We start from the raw sequence: 19,161 nt of genomic DNA on the forward strand, positions 1-19,161 counted from the left end.
AGGTTCCAGCCAACAACCATCACCACCCTCCCACCTCGGCGTCCCACTGCCACGGCACTCACAGAAATCCACAGCAGCGAGCCCGGTGGGTGCTTGTGGGGTGCAGCTCTGTCCCACTAAGGGGTCTGGGCGTTCTGGGGTCTCCTCCATGGCCCGCAGCAGCGCGTCCTGCCTTCCCGCAGCTCCTGCCTCCTCGCTGCCACCCCAGGGGACAGCCCGCGGGCTGCCAGCACGGGGGGGACGGCCGGGGAGCCCCCAGGCAGGGCTGCTGCACCAGGCGGCCAAAGCCACATCCCCAGCTGCTCACTCCAGCCCTGAGCCCTGCCAGGTGCTCAGGGTTGAGGCCAGGCACGCAGAGAGGGCTGCCTTGCCTCTGGTTCCCCCGGTCCTTGCTGACTTTATTCCCATTGCAGACCCGCGGACAGACTTCTTGCCGTGCTGGCCCTGGGTGTGCCCAGTGCTGACCTGAGCCTGCAGATTGAGGGGGGATTAGGGCCTGAAGGGAGGTAAAACAGATTACACGGAGGGAAATCCATTACCCACAGGGGCAAATCCCAAGACGGGCTCTGCAAAGCAGCAGGGACGCAGCGCCCTGAGACCCGGCAGACCCCACCACCACAGATTTGGGTGGAAAACCAGAACCTTTGGTGGTGCACGTCTGCCCAGCAGTACACAACATGCTGCAAGGATTTGGGGTCTAGGCTAATGTCAGGGTGACTGCTCGGGACAGTTCCCTCTGCAGCAGGGCCACCAGCTCCTCGCAGCAGGGAGCATTTTGCAGCCCAGCCCCACGCTCCCACCAGCTCCCCCATTAAGCTGCTATTTCTGATTTTCTCTTTTGCTTCCTCAGCACTTAGGGATCCCGGGGCTTAGCACACTAAGAGGTTTTAGGGTATTACACGTCCTGCTGTGGCACCAGCAGGGCTGGGGATCTGCAGAGGGACGGCACATCCCATTACTGACCACACAACAACCCTGCCTTCCCCTCGGTGAGTGGCACCGGGCCAAGGGGAGCAGCCTCCCAGAAACCTGGGCTGTAGGGCACAGGATGGGCAAAACCTTAACAAAGGGAGCTGCAAGGACGTTCTCTGTGGTGGAGGATCTCAGCCTCGCCAGCATGCTGTGCTCTGCACTGCCCCCGGCCATGGAGCTGTGCGGGTGCTGGGGGGTGCTGCCTGCCCCAGTGGGTGCTACAAAACACCAGGGATCTTTGCTGCTAACTGCCCCAACAGACAAAACTGCAGACACAGCTATGATCAAAGATTTTTTTTTTTTTTCAGCAAGTGAAGTCATTGCTTCCTTTCCCACCACTTCTAAGTGACTTGAGTTCTTTAAACAATGACTAAGTGTTGCTCCTTGCAAGAAATTAGTTCTGGGACTCCAAGCTAAATCTGTGGGTAACAAGAAGATGGTTTTCTTGAAGACCAGACTTTGATCATATGAGGCTTTTGGCTGATTTTCACAGCGCTTTGACTGAATGACCCTCACCTCTTTCAGACTCAGCCTGCAGCTAGAGCCTTTGCTGCTGTTTTGTCCTGGGGCACAGCTCGGGTGGCCACGGAGCCACACACAGCACCAGCCCCGAGCACGGCCAGCCCCGGCTGTGCACAGACGTGGCACAGACCCCGTGTGTTGCCCACACAAACACAGCCTCACACCAAAACTTGCAGTGTTGCAGCGAATGTCCCCAGTCTGTGGCTGTGCCCAGAGCAGAAATTTTGCTGTAAACAGTAGAAGGAAAAAAAAAAAAAAGGTTTTCCACTGTGCCCTCCTGTAGGAGCACAGTGCCCCAGGCTGCACACCAGCACTGGTGATCCTTGCGCTGTGCTCTGGGGCAGCTGTGCCCCTGTGCAAATGGAGGCTGAATGTCCTCTCAGTCTCAAGCTTGATGTGTTGTTGGCTGAGAACTTAGCAGGGAAAATAAGATCCCCTCCTGAAACGCCACCTCATCTGCAGCCTCTCCTGCCCCAGCGAGTTATTTTCACATCCCCAGCGCCCTGCAGGGCTTACCTGTGGTGCCCGTGGTGCGGCTGCCCGGGACGCAGAGGACGGGCTGCCAGAGTCATCCCAGCCACAAGGCAGCTTCTGGATCAGTTACCTACGGCAGCAGCCGCCCGAGTTTCTATGGCAAACTGCCCCGGCACAGTAACCCAATAGGCCACTCGTGAGCATCACCACGCAGCCCGAGCGGGGCCAGGGGACGGAGCCAGCTCACGGGCAGCGGGCAGGGACCGGCCGGGGACTGCTGGCACCTCCCGACCCCGGGGCACAGCGGGCACAGCTCTGGGTGCTGGGGGTTGGACGGGGGGGATCTTCCAAGGTGCCTTCCAGCCCCTAAGGGCCTGTGACTCTGCGACACTCTGTGTTGCTCTGTGTCACCCCATGTTGCTCCGTGTCACTCTGTGCTGCTCGGTGTCACCCCATGTCACTCTGTGTCACTCTGTGTCACTCTGTGTTGTTCTATGTCACCCCATGTCACTGGGTGTCACCCCATGTCACCCTGTGCTGCTCTGTGTCACTCCGTGCTGCTCTGTGTCACCCCATGTTACTCAGTGTCACCCCATGTCACCGTGTCACCCCATGTCCCCACATACTACCCCAACCCCCCCTCCTTTCCCTTTCAGCACCCCGCTTCCAGGCGGTGCCCCTCGGGCCGCAGCACTCGGGGCTCCCTCAGGCTCCGGGCGGGCATCGCTTCAAATCCTCCCCCCCTTAGCGAGCAGCCCCGGGGCCTCCCCGCACCCCCTGCAGGCCGCCCCCGGCCCCTCCGCAGCACGGGCCCGGGAGGGGGCGCTCCGAGCGGCGGCCCCGGCCCCGCAGCGCCCTCCGGGGCCCGGCCGAGTCCCGTCCGGGGGCCGCCTCCCGGTGCCGGGGGAGCCGCCCCGAGGCCGGCCGGGGCCGAGATGGAGCTGGCGGCGCTGCTGGCGCTGTACCTGGGCCTGCTGCTGCTGGCAGCCGCGGCCCTGCTCGGCGGCTGCCCGCGGAGCGCGGCCGGGGCCTTGGGCGGCGCGGCGCGGGTAGGGCCCGGGGGGCGGCCACGGGGCTTGGGGGGGGGGCTCTGAGAGGACAGGGGGGACTCTGAGGGGACAGAGGGGGCGGCTTTGAACGAAGAGGGAGGGTTTGGGGCAGGTGTGAGCAGGATACAAGGGCCTCCGAGGGCGGTGGGGCCCTGGTAGGGCTGCCCCGGGCCCGGTGGGATGGGGCTGGGGATGGGGCTGGGTCGTGCCCCTGGGGCTGGTTCTCGTTCCCTGGTCCCTCCCTGGATTCTCGGCCTCCTCCATCAGTAGTGTATGTCCGAGGGTATGTGTCTACTCCATAAAAATGTGGGTTTGGTGGCCATGTGCAGGCCGGCCTGTGCTGGCAGCTCTCAGGTGGGTGCCCAGCTCCCAGGGGGATGCCCACCGGCACTGCCAGCAGCACCCCGCGTCCTTCAGGCTGCTAAAACCCTGCCCAGGTGCCTGCTCACGGCCTGCCTGCACCCAGGGGTGGCCTCTGCTGCTGCTGCTGCGCCAGGCTGGCTGCCCTAGGTCACCGGGGTGGTGGCAGGGTGGCACATCTCGCCGTGCCAAAATCACATTTTCCTGCCCTGCTGAAATCCCCTTGTTCAGTGACAGCCTCGCACCTCACCTGGGAGATGCTCCTCAGTAACGAGCCCCAAGGATGTGCAGCTGGTGGTGCTCGCTGCTCCCCTTAAGGGGAGCAAGTTCTGGGGAGGTGCTGAGAATGAAAATAGAGAGAGAGTTATAGTTGGTAATAAATGGTTTAGGGGAGGCTTTTAAGGTGAGTCTGTGATAATGTTGCAGGCTGTTGTTTCCTAGGAAAGTGAAGGAATTAGGAGCTTTAGGAGAGGATTAAGAGTTGGTGCTTTGTTGTAAAAGCAGGGAATGAACTGACAAGGCATTAGCTTATTTCTCTGCCTATTGGGCTGTGTCTGAATGGGGAAAAAAGGCATAGCAATCTTGCTAGGGAAAGGATAAGGCAATTACGTAAGTTGTAAATAATATTTAGTGCTGCTTATGAGAGTCTAAACAGACATTGATTTTTGTTCCTAGTGTTACCATTTTGTTTCATAGACACTCAGATCACCGTGCAGAGAAATTTATTATTTTGCCACATTCCTTAATAGGTACTTTTAAGAAACATGTAGCAATCAGCAACTAAAATGCTGCTGTGTTATAACATCCCTTTTTGGAGAAATGAAACTGATACTTGTAGGCATGAAATAAACATAGGTAGTCCTAATTTGTTTCTGTAGACACTGTATTTTAAATTAATTTCTGACTGTAATTAATTAAAGTGTATAAACCTGGGAGTGGATTGAAATTGTTTGACTGCACTCCTTGAACACCCTTTAAAGTATTCATTGTGAGCAATAGAAATAACCCCTTGCACACAGCACAGCTGTTTTTAGCTCTGTAGCAAGTCATCTTCCACCCCTGAGTCTTTTCCAACCCACCAGCGGCTCAGCTGCGCAGGCTGCTTTTATTCATGACACAGGTCTCGTTCCCTCGCACCTCTGTTATCACCGCAAGCACAAATCGTATTCTAGGAGCTTTTTCTTTGATGTAAGAACTGGCTGAAGCACAAGGGATGGGTGTTCTGTAAGTGGGCGAATGATGGGTGTTTCAGGCTATCAGTGCAATGTAGGGCTGTAATTAACACACAGTTCATTTAAATTTGGATTTCGCAATTGTGTGATAGGTTGCTTTTCTGTCTAGTTGCCTAATGCGTCTCCTGTTGCACTATTCAATCTCTTTTTAAAAAGGCTTGTAACTTGAGCTGCTGATAAGAGGCATACCAGTTAAAAGAGAAATATTTGACATCTTCTCAACCCTACATATGTTTTTTGCCTTCTGGTCTTTCACATCTAAGATAAAAAGCTCTGGCTGCATATTTTCTCTTCATGTCTGCTAGAAATAGGCTCAGCTGCTCTATTTCTTCCACCGCTGATGGAGCAGCGTGTTGCTATAGAGATCTGTCATCTTCTGAACAGCAGAGCCAAACAACCCCAGAGTCACAGCCTATTGCGGAGGATGTCCCTGAATGAAGACAGGCAGCTTTATTCTGCATTGTGTCTGCCTGGTTTTGAAACGGCACTCAGACAGACGTGGAGCTATCAGGCTGAATCGTGGCTGTAGCTGAAGAAGCTGGGGTTTTGCTTTGTGGTTTTGTGTATTTGTTTGTTTGTTTGTTTTTCTGGAGGATAGCAGGCTTTATCTCTTTGCTGATCTCTGCTTACATCTGTCCGATGGCCTGATGGAGCATATTGTAGTTGAGAAATGGCTCAGTTCTATCCCCTGCTCAGCCACTGACCCAGTCTCTAACCTGCTAAAAGCTCCTTATAACTTTCACACATTAACCCAGATAAATTTGTTTGTGCCTGCTGGGCTTCAGGAATAGAGAACCTTGCTCCCCTTTTGGAAACCCCAACAACTGCTTGCCTAGGAGCTCAAAATCCCCTAATGACGGGCTTCCTCCCTGGTGATACGGGTACAGGGATATATAAGTGGGGGGTGAGGTGACTTACATTTTTGTTTGAACTGTGCCTGTGGCAGAAGTGATGTGCAGTACCAGTAACAGTGTTTTCATTTGCCTCAGGTATTGTCATTGGTAATCCCCACACGGCTCCAGAGAGCGACACAGAAGGTGCTTCACAGGCTCTTCCACACACGGTAATGCACGTTTATTATATGCTTTTGACATTATTTTTGCTAATGTTTCTGATTATTATTGATGATCTGCTGCCACCGGAGCTTTCGGTGTTACCCTCAGATATTCCATCTTCATTAGGGATGTTTGGTGAGGATTACAGATTTCCCTTAAGGTTTGCCATACTGTTGTCTTTCTGTTCCTTCTGTTGAGAAGATGGGACTCTGAAATATGTGAACATATTTGACAAAAAATGTGGCTCAGGAGTTCCCACTACAACAGATGCTGGTCACACTGGTGGGAAGCTGCATCCACAGAATTACAAAACAAACACCCTGGCAGCTGTGGAATGAGCGTAGACAGAGCCAGTGATCCCTGCTCCCCCTCAGATCCCATTAGTCTTAGTCCAGCAGCCTGGACATGCAGGTGGCTCAAGGGGAAGCTGCACAGCTGCCAGCATTCAACCTGCTGTATGAAGGTGAATTTTGTAGTGTCCTGTAAAATCGGGTGCTTTAAGATCTGCTTCGGGAACTACTTAAATGCCCTTCCCCTGGGGGTGGCAGCTCCAGTTTGCCAGGCACTCGAGGGGTGTCTACAGCTGTCGATTGCACACTGCTGCTGTTCCGACGCCTGCTGTGCAGATTTTCTGGTGTTAGTTAACACAGCCCAGGAGAGTGGTTTCACTGTCAAATGTGCAGTCAGCAACAGAGCAATTATCTGATGAGCCTGGTGTAGTTGTCACCGCTAGTTTACGCGGGGTGCTGGAGGCACTTGGATCCTTCAGGCACACCCTCCTGCTGTGTCACCTCATTCACCAAGAGACTTTTCATCTCACGCAGAGGTGCAGCACTTGAGGGAGCCTTCTTGCAGCCCTGCAGCTGAGAGATCACCAGGATCTCACTGGATTGCACACAGAAATGGTGTAGGAGAGAGCAGGAGAGGAGATCTTGACACGCTGTAGGAACATACCTCTTATGAGTTATTTCAAACTGGTGGTGAAAGTCCAGCCAGCTGGTGTACCATGCAAGGAGCTGTAATGGAAGTCACTCTCCTAACACACGGCTTATCTGGTGTTGGTTTGCCAGGCTGCTGGAAGCTGCGGCGCAGCTGATGCACCCCAAAGCAGCCTGCATGCCAGGCACTGTGCAGCTTGCCTTGCAGAAGCTGTAGCCTGCTGGCAGGCTGGAACCAGCGCTCGCCATTGGTAACCTCCTGCCACGCTTTCTTTTAGAACAGCTGCTTGCAGCTCCTCTATATTACAGGTTTTTAAATTTACCTTTTATTGGGGGGTTTTCTTTGCTTTCAGAGCAGCGTGTAGCAAATGTCTTTTGGCAGAATATTTTGTAGCTTATTGCTGTGACGTATTTTGGCAGCACACGAGGACTATGAGACTGTACTTGACTGAGAGAAAAAAATCCAGAGGACATGCTAATAATGGAAGTAAATTTAGCTGGCGTTTTTTAAGGAGTTCATGTGCAAAGAAGAGGAGTCATTGGATGAGAGAACACTCTCAATGTGCAGTCCATGTTGGCCTAAAAACCTAGAAGAGATGTCCCATTGCATTTGGAAAGCCTGTGCTGATCACCTGAGCGTACTTGATCCATTAATTGGGATGCTGAGCATAAACAGACGGTCCCCTTTCTGTTGCAGAAGCCATTTGTTCACTGTCCTGCACGTAGCCTTGGAGGTGGCAGTCTATGCTGAATACACGTGGGAAGTGTTTCCTTACTGCTGGGAGCTGGAGTTCCACCTCCTCCTCCTGCTCCTGCCCTACCTGCTGCTGGCTGGGAACATCGGCTGCTTCGTTCTCTGCTCCCGTGCCGATCCCGGTAAGCTCATGCCAATTGCGGGCTGCGGCTGTTGGAAAATGGAACCAAAAAATGTTGCCAGCACCAATGCTTTTACTATTTACTCTTGTTTTTGTTTTTCACAGGTACAATAACAAAATCAAATCATGCATCACTGATGAAGATTTATGCGTATGATGGTGCGTTATTTCAGAAAGGCATCCGGTGCCCTACGTGCAACGTGGAGAAGCCAGCCAGATCCAAACACTGCCGTAAGAATTTAACTTGCTTGGCAAGCACAACAGTAATATACTCCCAGATTAGTTCGTTATCAGTAACTGCAGTTCACACTATTTTTGTTTTGTTACCCCACTCAGTACACATAGGATTTTGTTCATTTTTAGCAGGGTCCCAGATCACAGCTGCCCTTTGCCCATTCACTGAACTATTTTGCAGTTCATTATTCTCACAGAAATGACCAGTTCTGAGGGTATGCTTTTGGGTCAGGGATAGGCAAGCATTTGAGTATTTAGAGGTGAAATAAAAGTCATTGCCTGCCAAGAGCTGAGCTCAGGATTTTGTGTTTCTCTTGCAGAATTTGCTGTTACCATCATCACTTAAAATAAAGCAGGGAGATACAATCTCTAACTTTCACATGCCACAATAGGCAGTATTGTCAGAGAAGCCAAAGTCACAGAATCACAGAATGGTTTGGGTTGGAAGGGACCCTAAAGATCATCTAATTCCAACCCCCTGCCGTGGCCAGGGATACCTTCCACTAGAGCAGGTTGCTCAAAGCCCCATCCAACCTGGATCTAGTCTTGGTTGGTGAACAAAAGAAGAAATGAGGTACACGTGTTAGTTTTTAATGTTTATTTCGGGGTAAGTGGTTGAAATTCATTGATTTGTTTAAAATATTATCACCTAAATCACGGCCATTGTTTTTTCTTGATGAATAGCTATTTGAAACTGTGTAAAAATCAAATTGATTACTTAAAAGCCAACTAACCAAGCTGTGTTGTCACTCACTTTTGATCAGGTTTTTGCAATGTCTGTGTACACCGTTTCGATCACCACTGTGTGTGGGTCAACAACTGCATTGGTGCCTTCAACGCAAGGTATTTCTTCCTCTACCTCTTCACGCTGACAGTTACGGCCGCAACCATTGCGATCATCACAGCGGCGTTTCTCATCCAAGTGGTGCTGCTGACAAATATGATGCACGGGAGTTACATTGATGACCAAGGCCAAGAGCAGGCTGTTGAGATTCGCTTTCTCATTCAGGTAAGCTTATGCTCACTGGGCCGTTAACCTACCTGGAGTTTAGATTCCCCAGTGCTGGAATTTAACTCACCAAAGAGCTGCTTAAACTGTATTGTGTCACCAAAACCTGAAGTTGTACCAGATTGTGACCTCTGTGTCTGGCAGTTTTGCAGTGCTTCTGCGTTGATGATTTTTTTAATAAAATAATAAAAAAAACTCTCTAGTACAAAAATATAAACATTCAGAAATAAATGGATTTAGAAAATACCCCCGCTTATTAGCAAGCTTTGAAAGGAAATAAATTTCTGGAAATCCGCATGCTTTTACTCAAAGATTCAATTTGGAATGGAGCATTGCTGAGCTGGAGGGAGGATGGGGCTATGACCTTGTTTCTGGGGCTGAGGTTACGTGTATAGACAAGCATTTCAGGTGGGATGTTGCACTGTCCCTAATGCCGTGACTCCAACTTTGTAACCAAGTTATTATTTTATTTCCTTGCAGCACCTTTTCCTGACTTTTCCTAGGATTGTCCTCATGCTTGGGTTTGTTATTCTTCTCACGCTTCTGCTGGGTGCGTACTGCTGTTTCAATCTCTATTTGGCCTTAACCAACCAAACTTCCAATGAGTGGCATAAATCCAGAAGATCTGGGTGTTCCCGCCATCCAACACTGCAACCTTGTGACAGACAAGTTGTTTACAAAAATATTTATTCTAAAGGAGTCTGGATGAATTTAAAGGAAATCTTTAAGCCTCCCACAGTGCTGGAAAAGGAGAAGAAAACATGAAACTACTACCCCTTTGATTAGGATTTTCTTTTTTATTTTTTTACTTTTTCTAAGACGTTGATTCAGCAGCGTGTTTTGATACCACGAGCAACTTCTGTTAAAAAAAAAAAAAAAAGGTTACTGTATTTCAGTTAATTAGAAACTTTATTTTCATAAAGGTGATGAATCTTCAGAAAATAGTGTTTGCAAGTTTGTCTGTAACACTGCTCATACCAGCTGTTAAAGCGACGTGTTAAGTCTTTTCAGACAAAAGCACAGCCCAGAAGCAGCTGTACTAGAGGTAGGTTCAGCTGGGTTGTGCACACACACATGCAAGGGTCTTAAAAAAAAAAGTTAGTTACTGGTTGTGTGCTGCATAACATATGCCACTGCACAACAGGCAAACTGAGTTCCTAAATTACTTTGGTACATCTCAATTATGTCTTCCTGCAGGAGACTTTACAGCAATGGAGTGAGGACGTACATGCGGAACATCTCATAAAGACACATCAGTTGTTGATTATTCCTGTAGGAAGGCAGAATGGTGCAGTCGGCTGTGAGATGCTGCTTAACAGTGCCTCTGCAGAGCACTACTTAAGATACTTGACTTAGTGCGATGTTATTAGAGGGACCAGTAATGAACTTGCTGGCATGAAGCAAGCTCAGTCCAACAGACTGCAGTGAATGCCTTTACTTGGCTTATGTTTAACCCGTTACTATTAACAACATGTAGGATGAGGGAGAGACCTGACCCTGCCATCGGTATTTCTTTGTGGTTTAGGCATTTTGCTGCAGGGAAAGTAAAAAGCTGTCAAAGCTGTTTCTAAGGCTGCTCACCTGCATTCACAGAACAGGCACCTCTAAAAGCAGAGTGGTAACATGGCCTTCCACTTCCGCACAGGGATGTTTTAGGTGAGCTCTTAAAGGCACTTGGGCAGTGTCCTTCCAGAGAGAAGTATATTTATGGCTATGCGAGTGACCTTCTGAAGTCCCTCTAACTGGAAGGTTAACTATAGATCACTTGAAAGACCTCCACCAGCAGGGATGTACTGGCTGCTTTAAGAGATCTGCGTTTCTCTCAGGGGAAGACCGTTTTTGACTCCCCCAATGATGAGGGTTTCTTACTCGCAATAGTAAGTAGCCCCTTCTTTTCTCCTTCCAGAAATTCTTCTGTTTGAGTGACAATATAGCAGAAATTGGAAAAATAGAGTAAGAACTTTAAATAATTTTATTTTTAAAAATGTATTTACATGCCAAATCTGTACAATATGCAATTAAAAATCCATATACGATTTTAAAAAAATCATGTACACTATGGCTTTACACACCAACAGACTAGCTCTCAGAGTAGCCTGTCTGGCTTTGCAAGGGTACAATGATGCATTCTTTCATAGACCAGTACATAAGGCTACTCGTCCAGAATACAAAATAATAATATAAAAAAAAAAAAAAAAGAAAATACTGCAGTACCATGCCTTAGGAGAAGTAAAGTAGTGAGGTTAAAGGCATGAAAGTGTTTGACTGGTAGTAAATGCACGCCAGAATGCCTTAGGTTTGGTATTCTTATTTTGTTTTAAATGCATATGATTAATTTAAGTAGTCTCTTACGAGACCCTATTTACTTGTTTCACTTTCTGAATCTTTTTAAATTTAAACACCAGAACGCTACTGTCCTGTGGTCAGAGGTAAATGCTTCGCAAAGGCTCTTCCTTTATTTGAGGCAGCTGTACAAAACACTGAGACCGTCAAACGTGGCATATTGGTCGCCTCCACAGTATACCCACGCAGAGGTTTTTAACTACTAATTGCCGTTTTAAACAGAAAATAGCTCAGGCCTGTATCATCCTGTTAAGACACTTACCTATAGAGGCCTTCCCTCCCTTGCTCTCTGAACAACTGTAATGGCAAACTTAGAATTGATCAAATTCCCCAACCTGGAGAAAAATAATTAGTTTTACATTAACATCTGTCAGTAGCTGCATGTTGATGGTTACACAATCACAGTCTGGACTTCCACCTCCCCCTCCTGGGAGGCAATCACAAACTCTCCCGCGTGTTCCATTATTTCAATGTCCTCTGATGCCACCATGGTCACTGTCGCTTCTTCTGTCTCGATGCTACCCTCTGTAGTCAGCACTGCTCCTTCTCCGATGGCAGAAGCCAGCGTCATGGCCACCTGCTCCGTCAGGCTTTCAGGGGTCGCAATGGTGATGGTGTCTGCAGCATCCGTGGTTACTTCGGAGTTCTCTGCCACGGTGACGTTCTGCACAATGATCTGGTGACCAGAGTTTGCTTGGTTTACTATTTGTTGTACAACTTTCATAATGTGGCTGTCGACCTACATGATGAGAAAAGAGGCCAAGTTATTTCTCGATGTGTTGCACTCTGTTAGAAGTACATAAAATTATAACCCTAATCACTGCGTGATGACTAGCAGCGCAGTACTACAAGCAGCATTTAATTCCAGTTTCCTCCAGCTGTTCACTGAAGTTCTTATCAACCCAAGAAGAGCAGACTCTTAGAACAAGTTGCATCTCATGTCACTGAAGACATTTCTCCAGCAGGGTACTTTCTACAGCAAGTCAGATCACAGCAAAACCATAACAACGCATGCCCGGTCTTTCAGACTGGCTGACTACAACCTAAGAGCCTCTGACTGCAACCACCGTTGTTTCCAGCATTCACAAATTCCTTAGGAGGATGACTTTCCAAAAGCCAAAGCGTTGTACAATTCTATGTAGCCAGCAGCTCCATTCTCACGTATTAAGCCCTCCAAGTTCCTAGCCACCATCACTCACAGGACATAGAGTTAGACAGAGCTTTGGTCAAACCCAGTACGACCACTGTTGCGTTTTATACAGACAGCTCTGCAAAACTGCACCGGCCGGTAAATAAATTACTTGAAGTTGGGTTTATTTAGCATGGCTTTCAGACTCTAAAAGTAATTCATTTCACCTACAGAAAGGACCCAGAAAGAACAGTTTCAATGGCTGCTTTACCTCATGTCTTGTTCCCTCTATTATTTCAGTAGCTTCACTGGTCTCCATGTCTTCAGTAGCAGTCTTGAAAGACAAAATACAATGATTCCCTTTTTAGATTATTATGAAAAATCTTTTATTTCCGAGACACTAAGATCTTTTATAGAAGTCTTCCTGTTTCTCCTCCATGATGCAGTAACTACTCTAAAGACAAAAACTTAAAGTTTCCTCTAAACCCCACTATGAAGAGCTACTTCAGAGTAATGCAAAGTGCTCACAAACAACCAAAAGAGAACATCCTCTCTCAGCAGGACTCTGCCAACGGGCAGATTTTTTCTCCTGTTAGTAGCAGCCGCAATGTTTACTATGGCAGCACTACAGGCACTCAATAATGGGCTGTTATTCAGCACAGATGAGGGCTAGCTCCTTGTCACAAAGAGGAAGAAAATGAAATGCATCATTCATTGCTTTTGGCAGCCAGAGACGGTTAAAAAATGTTTATTTCAGACAAGAAAAAAAAAAAAATCTAAAAATGGGAGAAAAGAATAATTAAATGTTGAAAGTAAGCTGAAGCAAGGACAATCCTGAACAGTCAGAAGTTCTCTGTCTCAGCCGTCTGATTAACTATGGACAGTCTTACCCACGTGCTCACTTTTGTGCCTTTGTTACATGCAGGACAACAAGGTTTTTGCCCCATTTCTTACCTCAATAATGTATTCCTGAGTGTCTGCCACCACTGAAGAAAACTCTACCAAAACAGTATGAGGATCTTCAGAGATGACTGTTGCAGCTAAATTATCAGCCGACTGACTTTCCTCAGACACCATCACTTCCTCCACCTCTTTCAAAGCCAGGAGGCAGCCACCTGATTGGTATTCCAAAAGTGAAGGAAAAAAAACACACATTATTTTCCAGAACCAACTCAAATATTGGAGTACCTGACAAGTACTCTGCAGCGCTAATGAGACCCCTTTAACAGGATACGGCTGACAAACAGCCAGCAGTCAGCATGCTCTAATCCTACCAAGCCAGATACGGACCTAGAAGAGGCCTCTGCTACATCAGACAGACCTGAGCCTTCAGCAGAGCAGCTGCCCAGTGCAATCTGAAGAAATACACAACTAAATTCAGATGTGTAAAATCATACAGGATTTCAAAAGCCATATGTGAAGAATATACAACAGATGTAAAACTTTTGGCATGGTTTAAGCCGTGTATCTTTTCTGCTGGTGCACTGCCTTTCAGGATCTATCCGGGAAGCTTTATTGTAAGGATAACACAGGTTCACGGGACAATCTCAATGTATCATCATCACTACCCACAGAAGTTTGAGAATCCACATTTAAGAAGCAAAGGAGCAACAGTGGTCATTTTTTGGCCTAAACAAAGTACTGATCAACACAGATTGAAATATATAAATAAATAAATCCCCGCATCCCCTCTTTTGATGCGACAGAGATGCAGATAAACAAATGGCCTTGGATGAAGGTCATCAGAACCATCCTAAACGTTTCACGCCGCCCTGAAAACTCACCATCATTCAGCCAAAATGCAGCCTGTCCAAAACAGATCCCAGAACACAGACATCCACCCCCACCGCAGCACAGAGCAGCTTTGCCATCTCACCTTTGGTCTTTAAGTGCCTGTTGAGAGTACCGTGCTCTGCAAACCCTCGCCCGCACTTGTAGCACTTGAAAGGCTTCTCCCCTGTGTGGTGGCGGATGTGGCGGACCAGCGAGCCCTTTTCCCGAAAACCCCGACTGCAGTACTGACACACGTAAGGCTTATCCTCCAAATGCGTACGGAAGTGGACTTGCTGGGCGTTCTGTGCAGAGAGAGAAGTAACAGAAGCTCAGTGACAAACTCAAGCAAGCAGTACATTAGCTTCCAATGTAAGAGTCAGCATCTTTGAGGACTTGTTCTTATCAAAGATGCGTCAAAGACGTTTGCATTCCTATTACATAAAGTTTCCATACACAAAGGAACAGTTTCCTCATAAACGTGAGGGTTTTATTAAGACTGTCCGCCTTTCCCCATTAATAAAAAAAGCATTTTCTGCTCTCATAAAAGGCAGGTGAGCAGGCATTTGTTCATTTAGTAGTGAAGCCTCCTAGCTTCTCCCAAACCCTAGCTCTGGAAGGGGAACTTTGAAGGCAACCCTGTTGTGCAAGGGAGACACACCTTTGTCTTGTACCGCTTGCCACACTTTGGACAGGAATACGGCCTCTCGTCAGAGTGCACCCTGCGATGCCCCTTCACATGTGCGATGGTCTTGTAGAGCTTGCCACACTCGCCACAGCGGAACCGCCGTTCGTTCACGTGCACTTCTTGGTGCTTTTTTAGCAGATAACCCTTTGTGAACTCTTTGCCACACTCCTCACACTTAAAAGGCTTGTAATCTAGAGAGAGAACACATGGTGGATACAGGACAACCAGGAGCAGCAAAGCAGGAAAATCCTGCAGTCATTACCGAACCCAAAGGGTATTACTGCATTATGTATTATGTATTGCTGTGAACTGGCATTCCCTGCCACCGCACAGTAAGAAAACCTGGCAATTTTACCCACCAGCAGTAGCTCAGGTTATCCTTATCTGGCTAATGAAAATGGTGCAGTTACTCGCTTGTGTCTTACAGGAAGCAAGGCTTGTCTTGGGACAGTTTGTAGCGTACAGATCATGGCTAACTGATGGCTAAAACAGATCAGAGGCCCTTCTCTGAACACAAGCCAAAGGCAGGAAAAAAAAGACAACATGCTGCTGACTGCACTGCCCTCTTCTGCACTTCAGCCCTTTCCAGAAAAGTATCTAGTACTGCCATAACAAAATTCTTTCAGAAATTTTAGTCCAGAAAAGAAGCAAAAGTGATATTTTCAACGCAGAGCATGGGCTTTGTCTCATTCATAAGTGAATTCCACCCAGATGTTGATCCTGGGGCCTTTGGTGTCTTTCAAGGAAGCCTTTCAACACATATCACCTCACTGCTCTTTTAAATCGGCCCCTGCACAAAACTCTACTTCTGAGGATGCAATGCAGGTCCTGAAACATGGAACCTGTTTTGCACTTCTTTTACGCTCTATTCTGGAACTTCAACTGCTCCAACCTTAGCATGCAAATGTGAAAAGCATCGACTGGATTTGCATGGCTGAAGGCCACATAAAGACAAGGAACGTGAGACAACAAAAAGTACACCACGTTCAAGATCATGGTAAGACACGGTGCATTTAGACAACGGCATATGCAGCAGAGCCTTACCTAAATGGCCTTTGATGTGTGTTTCGAGGGAAGTAGCTTCACTGAAGGCTTCATTACAGTGAGGGCAAACGTAATTCTTGTACCCATTTGTTCTTTCTGCATCTGTCTATTGAAAAGAAAAGAGTACAGCATATGTGGTTTTTGTACTGGTACACACAGTAAGTATTACTACCTACATTCCCAATTAAATACCCCAGCTTTGACAAGGAAGATTTACATGTTAACAGAAGAGCGTGCGCTAACATACACCCTCGCAACGAGCACAAAGACACGCTATAAAAATTGGCACAAAGACACAGGGACAGGGAGACCTGCACGGAGCACAATGTGCAGGGTGATCAGGCTAACACCACCGTAAACAACCAAGCGTAGGCACAGATTAAGAATCTATTTCGGAAGTACAAACGTACAGACTCTGCTTGTTCTATTTCAACACACTGTTCCGCACAGGGCTCCTCTTCTGCTTCCACCACTTCGTTTTCTAGTTCTTCTGCAGCCGGTACAGCAGGCTCATCTGGCTTCTGCACTTCTTCCACAGCAACTCTCTCTATCACAATGCCAGAATTCCTCATGGCCTGCCTCAGCAGATTCTCGCTGTTTGGTTCCCCCTCACACGGCAGCTCCTCGGGATGTGGCTGCTGAAGGAATAAAGAGCCCAACAATTGCTACAGCAAATACACAGGCTTTTTTTTTTTTTCCACAGCAATATTGGTAGAACAGTAACTATTACCAAGGTGACTAATGCCATGGTATCAGGCACCTAAGAAATTTTCACAAAGTAAAATACTCCAAAATACTTCTTTGCATAAAATACATGGTGGGTTTTCAAGAGAAGCAACACTCACATCTTGGTCCAGAGATTTTTCATCTACGACAGGAAGCTCCTGCATTTGGACGTGGACTTCATGAAGCACGTTGCCTTTTGCATCTGTCACTAGATGAATCACAGGCGAGGTCTCAATGGATTCACTCGCCATTGATGAAACGGTGTCTGCGTTTGAACTGCAGGAACCTTCAAGAACAGCAGCAGAATTAATCACCTGGTACACTGCCAATCCCTCTAAACACGTGTCTTAGAACACGAGGTGCCTGTTAAAACCACCTTTGTACCAGATCCTGAAGCGTTCTTACAGTTGGTGCCTGACTATGTGCACTTTGGGTTAATTGTTTAGATCGATATAAAATTTCTTTTTCCCCATGCAAAATGTATGAATTGAATGCCACAGCAGTATGTTTTTCCTCAAATGAAAAAGAATTTATAGTTTGAGTACCAAGAACATGCTCGGTTTGATCAGACACAAGGCAGGCATTTACAGCATCACTGACCTGCGGGCAAGTCATCTTTATTGACGACTATTTCTTTGTTCATGTTGAAGCGAATTTTTTCCGTGCAAGGCGTCAGAGATTTCAGGTGCCGAGTCAAAGCTCCCGATTCCCGGAAGCTTTTTCCACATTTCTTGCATTTGTAAGGTCTTTCATCTGGGAATAAGAATCAAAATACCTGTGTTAAACTATCCACTGCCTGTTATTAAAGTTCTGTGCAATAGCCTTAGAGAAGAATGCGTTCAGCTCCTTACAGCAGGGAAATTATGCTTATCCCACAACCCCGCACCACCTTGCAGCACCACAGACATCAGGGAGCTCAAGAGCTCAGCAGATGATGGAAAGCAGCAAAAAATTCTGCTCTAAAGTATGCTGGATAATGACACACAGCGAGCTGGAGCAGTAAGGAACAATTTGGATACTCTTACCAGTGTGGCGCCGATGGTGTCGAATCAGAGACCCCTTTGTCCTAAAGGAAGTTCCACAGAGTTTACATTCATAGTCCTTCCTGCTGCTGTGAGTGATCATGTGAGCTTTGAGGATGCTTGCCTAGGGTAAGAAATGTGTTTTAAAAGACGTTTCAAATGATAAAGGACGTTACATTTCAACTATGCGCTTTTTATCAAGGAAAAAAAGTTCCTTTACAAAAGTAAAGTTCTAATTTTAAAGTATAGCGTGCAGGAGAAAAGCGCATTGTTATCTTGAGACATCTTAGTGCAACAGCCAGCCTAAATATCGCTCTAATCTAACAGAGTGGAAGTCATACTTACTGTTTTAAACGTCTTCTGGCACATTTCACACACATATCGCCCTTCCTTGTTAACCAGAAGCTTAACCTTTATCAGTTCTGTGGAAATATCCTGCTCCTGATCATCAGGGTTGCTTTGCTCTTCAGCGACTTCCCCATCAACATCACCATTTGGGTTTTCAAAAACGTGGTCTCCTGCAACGATGACTTCTTTTATGTGCCCACTACCTGGGAAAAGGACACAAAGACAGCTATGCTCTTTACAAAAGACGGCTTTATGTGACTAGATCAACTTACTCCTTCAGCATTTCAAGTGGTAGGAAGGAGAAATGGAAGGAGAAACCCTGGAATGCTGATCCTTATAAAGCTCTTGTTGTTATAGCATTAATGATACAATGGGTATTTCTGCAATGAAGGTTTAAATCTAGTTTGTATCCCCACAAAGCTGGCCTAGGGATGCCTCTTGCCTCGTTACGATAATGCTCAGTCCCAAGCATGCAGCACAGAAACATCATTCACCCAGCCACAACACAGATCAGACAGCAGAGGATGCAGGACAAGTGACCAGGTTCCTGACAGCAGGGATGCAAAGGCAAGCACTCCGTGAAGCTCACCTCCTATCTGGAGCTCACCTACTATCGCTGACGCATTCCCGATCTCATCTGCTATAGAAGATGCCTCAACAACAATGTGGGCAACCGTTATGGACTCCTCGACCGAGGGCACAACCTGCCGTGACAGAAAACATTGTAGCAGGAAACTTTTATTAGTTTTATTGCTTTTGAAGACGTAGCACTGCGTTCTACCCCCCCCCAGCCCCTCAGACCCTTCACCCCCCCCCCCCATCACCTTCTGTGCCTCCTGCGGGAGGAGCGGCGGCGCGGGGGGCTCGGGGGCTCTCTGGCAGCCCTTCTGCAGCTTGTGCTGGACGAACTCCTCCAGGGACGTGAACTCCGCCTGGCAGCGGCCGCAACGGTGCACGTCGGCCTCATCTGCAAGGGGAAACGGGCCCGGCACCGGGCGGGGGGGTTCCGGGGGCTGCCCGGGGGGCACGGCCGGTACCCAGCACGGCACCGGGGCGCTGGCACAAGCCCAGGGGACCCCAGCACCCCAAGCCTCCAGCCCTCAGCCCCCTCCCGCTGCCCGCTACCGGCCCCACCGCCGCCCCCCTCCGCCCCCCCCCCGGGCCCTCCCGGCGCCCCCCGGCCCCGGCGCGGCTCCGGTACCTTCCTCGGCGAAGGGCGCGGGGAGGCCGAGGAAGGCGGCGGGCCCGGCGGGGCAGGAGCCCGGTGCCGGTGCCGCCGCCGCCGCCCCCCGCCGCTCCCCGCCCGCGGCTGCCGTAAGCGCCGCCGGCCCCGCGCCCGCCGCCGTCGCGGCCTCCATGTCGCAACGCGCC

The 19,161-nt window shown here is 48.4% G+C and overlaps 2 protein-coding genes across 2 annotated transcripts; one reads left to right on the forward strand and one right to left on the reverse strand.

Annotated features, from left to right (window-relative positions):
• Positions 1-2,903: 2,903 nt before the first annotated feature.
• Positions 2,904-10,668, forward strand: ZDHHC4 (zinc finger DHHC-type palmitoyltransferase 4). The gene is made up of 6 exons (XM_032197733.1): positions 2,904-3,017; positions 5,599-5,672; positions 7,300-7,478; positions 7,583-7,708; positions 8,476-8,720; positions 9,201-10,668. The coding sequence occupies exons 1-6, from the start codon at positions 2,904-2,906 to the stop codon at positions 9,483-9,485; spliced, it is 1,023 nt and encodes a 340-aa protein (XP_032053624.1). The 3' UTR covers positions 9,486-10,668.
• A 262-nt stretch (positions 10,669-10,930) lies between these two features.
• On the reverse strand, positions 10,931-19,148 carry E4F1 (E4F transcription factor 1). Its single transcript, XM_032198016.1, has 14 exons — positions 18,992-19,148; positions 18,615-18,757; positions 18,398-18,494; positions 17,788-17,993; positions 17,446-17,566; positions 17,021-17,173; positions 16,540-16,706; positions 16,105-16,332; positions 15,695-15,800; positions 14,624-14,841; positions 14,069-14,267; positions 13,147-13,307; positions 12,464-12,526; positions 10,931-11,802 (listed from the first exon to the last, which is right to left on the reverse strand). Exons 1-14 carry the CDS (start codon positions 19,146-19,148, stop codon positions 11,455-11,457), a joined length of 2,367 nt encoding a protein of 788 aa, XP_032053907.1. The 3' UTR covers positions 10,931-11,454.
• Between the last annotated feature and the right edge of the window lie 13 nt (positions 19,149-19,161).

The sequence above is a fragment of the Aythya fuligula genome, chromosome 15 (genome assembly GCF_009819795.1).
Source record: "Aythya fuligula isolate bAytFul2 chromosome 15, bAytFul2.pri, whole genome shotgun sequence".
NCBI lineage: Eukaryota > Metazoa > Chordata > Aves > Anseriformes > Anatidae > Aythya > Aythya fuligula.